General features: G+C 48.7%; 1 protein-coding gene and 1 non-coding gene across 2 annotated transcripts; one reads left to right on the top strand and one right to left on the bottom strand.

Annotated features, from left to right (window-relative positions):
• Positions 1–772: 772 nt before the first annotated feature.
• Positions 773–845, top strand: TRNAA-AGC. Its single transcript has one exon. It is a non-coding gene; the product is annotated as a tRNA-Ala (tRNA).
• Positions 846–1,003: 158 nt separating this feature from the next.
• Positions 1,004–4,627, bottom strand: LOC119303081 (disease resistance protein RGA5-like). The gene is made up of 2 exons (XM_037580171.1): positions 3,424–4,627; positions 1,004–3,303 (listed from the first exon to the last, which is right to left on the bottom strand). Exons 1-2 carry the CDS (start codon positions 4,272–4,274, stop codon positions 1,323–1,325), a joined length of 2,832 nt encoding a protein of 943 aa, XP_037436068.1. The 5' UTR covers positions 4,275–4,627; the 3' UTR covers positions 1,004–1,322.
• Positions 4,628–6,298: the final 1,671 nt, after the last annotated feature.

The following is a 6,298-nucleotide window of genomic DNA, read 5'->3' as shown; positions in this document are numbered from 1 at the left end:
TGAAACGTTGGCATGCAAGGAGGCATTACCATTGGCTCTGGACCTAGGCAAATATCATCTGCTCATTGCCTCGGATTGCCAGTCGGTAACTAAAGACATTGCAGAAGAAGCTGGAGGAATAAATGAAGCCATTATTAAGGAGATTAAAGACAGAAGAGCAGAGTTTGAGGCGTGCATGTTTCGTTTTGAGAGTAGAACGAGTAATTTTGAGGCTCATTCTCTACCTAGATTTGCTACTTCTCTTGAGATTGGTCGCCATGTGTGGTTTGACACTTCGCATGACTCTATAACCAGTGACAGAGCTACAGGAAAAAGGTTGGGCGGGCCGGACTAAAAAATTACACATAGCACTTGTACTTAAGGCCCAAATTTCATCTCATCCTTTCCCATTTTTGCTGGGCTGGGCGGGCCACGGCCCATTCGGCCTTGCCTAAGCTCCGCCAGTGTCTATAACTATCCCTTGCTCCTTCTATTCCTAAATACTCCCTTCGTCCCAAAATTCTTGTCTTAGATTAGTCTAAATACGGATGTATCAAGTCATGTTTTAGTATTAGGTACATCCGTATCTAGATAAATCTAAGACAAGAATTTTAGGACGAAGGGAGTATAACTCTTTTTAAAGATTTCAATATGGACTATATACGGATGTAGGAATGGAGGGAGTAGAAAATTATAAACTAATATGGGAGGGGTTTTCTGCCTTAAAAATGGCTATGTTGAGAAGGTGCCACGGCTTACTATAATATAATGTATATTATGTGATGGACAACAAGGGGATGTAGCTCAGATGGTAGAGCGCTCGCTTAGCATGCGAGAGGTATGGGGATCGATACCCCACTTCTCCATTTTATTTGTTTCTGTTTTTGCATAGCTGAATATATACTGTGGAAAACACCATCTTGAATTTTGCAAACTCCAAATCTCACGAACATGGGCAACATCCTTCTGGACATAAAAGGGAGATCAAAAGCATGCGCACAATCTGTGCTGCAAACCAAGGGGGTACGAGATGATAATCACATGCCAAGAGCAAAACTGTCACACGCCATCGTAAATTTGTTACCATCCGTTCTGTACAACAAAGAAATGGCAAAATGATACCCCGGAGACACAGTTACAACATTCCAAGAGGAAGAAGAAAAACTCGTCCATATGTCTATCAGTCTGACCGGAGACACGGTTACAGCAGTCAACGCTGAGACAGTTGTCCACAAAGACAGCTGACACCCCGGAAGTACATTTTGGTTTGGTTTGAAGTAACCACCAGCCAATCAATACCTTAATAATGTGTGGATGCAGCCTAGGATGGGCGTAAAAGTTGCTTATTGTTCTGCATCATCTGCTAGCATCTCCGGTTCACGAAACCTACGTAGTGTCGGTGTCGGACTGTTGGGCAGCATACTGACAGCAGCCTGAATAGCAGCCTCTAATGCCTCGACCTCCTCCACTCTCGCACACTCACAGTAGATGTTGACAGCAAGGTTCCTGAGGGCATAGAGGTGGCGGATGCCAAGATCAAGAGGACAACCAAATCCAGATGCAGTTTTCACTTCATGCACAATGATCTGAAACTCGAGCCTTTCGAGCATCGGCATCGCTCCTTCCAAGAACATCAGATTCGTCCAATGGACAAAGTTCAGTTTCTTCAGACATCGGAACCCATTGTTGCTGACAACTAGACATCTTTCTTGGGGGTCTGCTGCATTTGAGTATGACTTGAGAAACTGCAAGACAGGGAAGTCCGCAAGCACCTCGAGGGTTTCCTGTACAACTTCAACCTCGATGTCTAGGTAGGTGAGGTTGGCCAGTGAGGCCATCCACACTGGGATCTTTCTGAGACACCAACCTTTGATTGTTAGTTCCTGAAGGTGGTGAGGACGAGGGCACCAGGAATCCAACAGGAAGCTCAGTGACCATGGACTGATGAGCGTTAAACATCGAAGGTTAGAGGTGCCTAGTTTGCCAAGCGATGAAACAAGATTATCTGCGTATGTCATTTTATCCTTGTTTGCATCACTGATGCGCCAATCCATTCCAAGGTTTCTCAGTTTGGTCAAGCTGCCCAGCTCTTGTAGTGCGGTTACCGGGGTGGTGTAGTCCACAACTACAAGTGACACAGACTCTAGAGCTTGCATGTTGCAGACTCCATTAGGCAATTTGACGCGATGAGCAAGTAACCATTTCAAATTCCGAAGTTTAGCAATACTTGCAGGCAGTTCGCTTGTACCATAACAGTTGAGAAGGTCCAATATCACCAATAACTGCAGCTCTCCTATTTGTTCCGGAAGTGTAATGTTGTTACTTGCTCGAATCCTTAGGTATCTCAACTGAAACAATTTCCCTATATCTTCAAGATAGCAGCTTTCCAAATCCTCATTGCCATCTAGATCTAGCACTCTTAGAGCCCGGAAATTCAAAAGAGGAGGCATTCGTCCAGAGTACCTGAACATGTTGAGGGATCGAACATGAGCAACAGCCTTGGAACATGTTAACATATTTTCTGCATTAGTGCAGTCAGATGAGAGTCGGTGAACTTTGCCTTGCGGGCGCAGTACTTGTCTTTTGTCAGTAAATATAGTAACAAAATTATCTTCGACCGCCTTGGATACAATTAGATCGAGGATCAAATCATGCACCCGGCACGCATATACTCTGCCGTCGTATTGAAAATCCACCGCTTGGATCAGGCTTCTGTTTATGAGTTCATTAAAATAGCATTCCCCCTCCTCCTCTATAGTCCTGCCTCCAAAAACCTTGATGAACCCTTCTGCTATCCACCTTCTTACCAAATAATCCCTCTTGATCACATAATCTTCAGGAAACATACTCATATACAATAAGCAGGTCCTTAAATGATGAGGAAGATCGTTATAACTCAGAGATAGTACCATGTTCATTTCCTCCACATCGGAGTTTTTCTCGAGTCCAAAACCAATCGAACCACAAACCTTCATCCACTCTTCTCTTGTGTCTGACTTGGTGGTTAACAGACTAGCCATGGTAATGATTGCCAAAGGTAAACCACCACATTTCTTTACAATTTCAACTGAAACTTCCTTGAGTTGATGTGGGCATCTATCTTCAGAGCCGAAAATTCTTCTGAAGAATAACATCTTGGAGTGATCCTCACTCAGCGCCTTCAGTTCATATACAAGATCACAATCAGGGGAGGAGCATGATTTCGCGACGGTGCCGATTCTGGTTGTCACAATTATTCTACTGCCACAAGTATTCTCGCCGAAAGCACATTTGATAATCTTCCAGGCTTGGGTGCTCCATACGTCGTCAATTACGATCAAATATCTAACACATGGTAGATAATTATGTTCAAATAAGCAGAAAACACAAGCATGTTATCATCAAGACAATCAAAATGTTCATGAGAAGGTGGCTAATTAAGAGTTAATTTATGGGATTAGATACCTCTTATCCTGTAGGAAATCCCTCAATTCATTGATGAGCTGCTCCATGTCACCTGATCCAGTGATTTCACACTCATCTTTTTTGACTTGAGAGAGCATTGTTCGGAAGATCATCCCAATGTCAGGATTTTGTGACAAGGAAACAAAGGATTTGCAATCGAATCGATCTCTGATGTTTCGGTACACCTGATTAGCAAGAGTGGTCTTGCCTAATCCTCCAGCCCCCACAACTGACACCACCGTCATCCTCTCTTCTCCATCGTCCAGCAGCCTGACGAGCTCGTCCCTCGGACCGTGGACGCCGACAAGGCCCCCCAGCTCCGCGTAGAGCGCCGGCAGCCGGCAGTCGACCGGCACCACGCCGGCGCCACTAGGGCTAGCCGCCGCCGCATCAATCTTGTACCTCTTCCGGCGGTGGCCAGCCTCGACGACGCGCGCGCTGAGCTCCTGGATCTGCTCCGCGATCCCGCGGCGCGACACCATCTCCCTCACCCTGCCCACGTAGCCGAGGATGAGCCCCACCACGCCGCCGCCGCCGCCGCCGGAGCGGCGGCGGAGCTGGCCCATGTACTCGTCGACGCAGTCCTCGACGTCGTAGCTCATCTCCCGCACCTGGTCCCTCCACTCCCTGGTCTGCGGGTCGAGCGGCGCCGCGGCGTCGGCGTCGGCCAGCCGCTCGAGGAGCGCGTTCATGCTGCTCAGCTCGTCCCGCAGGAAGGCCACCTCCCGCCGCGTGCCCCTCTGCATCTGGTGCTGGTAGCAGTCCTCCCCCAGCAGCTCGGCCAGCTTGGCGAGCAGGGAGCTCATCGCCCCCGTCGCGGCGCTCGCCATGATCCCGCCGCCCCCGTCCATCGCTTGTCGATCGCGTCCCTCCCCTGTCACGCAGAGCAGCTCGAGGATTGATGATATGGCTTTTCTGCGACGGTGAGTGAAGATGATGGAGAGGAGGAGACGGGCGGAGGGGAGAAGCCGTAGCAAATCTCTGTCTGGGTCTTGGTCAACAACGCAACGCGGCAAGGCAAAGAAAAGAGTAGTCCTTTGGACGTTGGAGGGTGGAAGATATGGACGGGGATACGCGGCAGTGTGAAGGCGAGTAAAACAGAGCACCACCGCCGCTCGCCGTCGAGGCTCCGGAGGCGCTGGACGCCCCTGCCGTCGGCTGCCTCTATTCTCCTCCTCCTTTTTTTGGATTGTGCCCCGATTTTTTCGGGAGAGATTCTCCTCCTTCTTCTTTAGGTCTTTCTCGATAGAGGTGTGTGATTGCTTCTTTGATTTTTCTTGGCATTTATTTCTCGCCCACCGCTTTGCTACTTCTACCTTTTCGCATTGGCTGCACCCAATCTCCTTCTCTCCTCCTCGCAAGATCCACTTTGTCTCGTTGCGGTTTATCGACCAAACTATTCGATTGGGAGTGGCGATGGTGACGGAGGAAGTTGTTGGGGAACGTATTAATTTCAAAAAAATTCCTACGTACATGCAAGATCATAGTGATGCATAACAACGAGAGAGGAGAGTATCGTCCACGTACCCTCGTAGACCGTAAGCGGAAGCGTTATGACAACGCGGTTCATGTAATCGTACGTCTTCACGATCCGACCGATCCAAGTACCAAACATACGGCACCTTCGAGTTCAGCACACGTTCAACTCGATGACGTCCCACGAACTCCGATCCAGCAGAGCTTCACAGAAGAGTTCCGTCAGCACGATGGCGTGATGACGGTGATGATGTTGTTGGCGACGCAGGGCTTCGCCTAAGCACCGCTACGATATGATCGAGGTGGATTATGATGGAGGGGGACACCGCACACGGCTTGGAACAATCAACTTGTGTGTCCTAGGGTGCCCTCTGCCCCCGTATATAAAGGAGCAAGGGGGAGGCCGGCCGGCCCTTGCAAGGTGCGCCAGGAGGAGGAGTCCTCCTCCTAATAGGAGTAGGACTCCCCTTTCCTACTCCTACTAGGAGGGGGAAAGGAAGGAGGAGAGGAAGAAGGAAAGGGGGGCGCCGCCCCCCCACCTTCCCTATTCCAATTCGGACCAGAGGGGGAGGGGGCGCGCGGCCTTCCCTGGCCTGCCCTCTCTCTCCATTAAGGCCCATGTGGCCCATTACTTCTCTCGGGGAGGGTGGGGGGTTCCGGTAACCCTCCGGCACTCCGGTTTTCTCCAAAATCACCTGGAACATTTCTGGTATCCAAATATAGTTATCCAATATATTAATCTTTATGTATCGACCATTTCGAGACTCCTCGTCATGTCCGTGATCACATCCGAGACTCCGAACTACCTTCGGTACATCAAATCACATAAACGCATAATACCGATCATCACCGAACGTTAAGCGTGCGGACCCTACTGGTTCGAGAACTATGTAGACATGACTGAGACACGTCTCCGGTCAATAACCAATAGCAGAACCTAGATGCACATATTGGCTCCTACATATTCTACGAAGATCTTTATCGGTCAAACCGCATAACAACATACGTTGTTCCCTTTGTCATCGGTATGTTACTTGCCCGAGATTCGATCATCGGTTTCTTAATACCTAACTCAATCTCGTTACCAGCAAGTCTCTTTACTTGTTCCGTAATGCATCATCCCACAACTAACTCATTAGTTGCATTGCTTGCAAGGCTTATAGTGATGTGCATTACCGAGAGGGCCCAGAGATACCTCTTCGACAATCGGAGTGACAAATCCTAATCTCGATCTATGCCAACTCAACAAGTACCATCGGAGACACCTGCAGAGCACCTTTATAATCACCCAATTACGTTGTGACGTTTGGTAGCACACAAAGTGTTCCTCCGGCAATCGGGAGTTGCATAATCTCATAGTCATAGGAACATGTATAAGTCATGAAAAGAAAGCAATAGC

Source organism: Triticum dicoccoides, chromosome 5A, assembly GCF_002162155.2.
Source record: "Triticum dicoccoides isolate Atlit2015 ecotype Zavitan chromosome 5A, WEW_v2.0, whole genome shotgun sequence".
Classification (NCBI taxonomy): Eukaryota; Viridiplantae; Streptophyta; class Magnoliopsida; order Poales; family Poaceae; genus Triticum; species Triticum dicoccoides.
This window is presented reverse-complemented; position numbering and strand designations above follow the sequence as displayed.

Bases quoted from the DNA above. Each gene is read 5' to 3' on its own strand.
- LOC119303081 (XM_037580171.1), bottom strand. From the start codon at position 4,274: ATGGACGGGGGCGGCGGGATCATGGCGAGCGCCGCGACGGGGGCGATG. The intron at 3,304-3,423 runs GTATCTAATCCC...ACCATGTGTTAG, and splicing joins GATTTCCTACAGGATAAGAG to ATATTTGATCGTAATTGACG.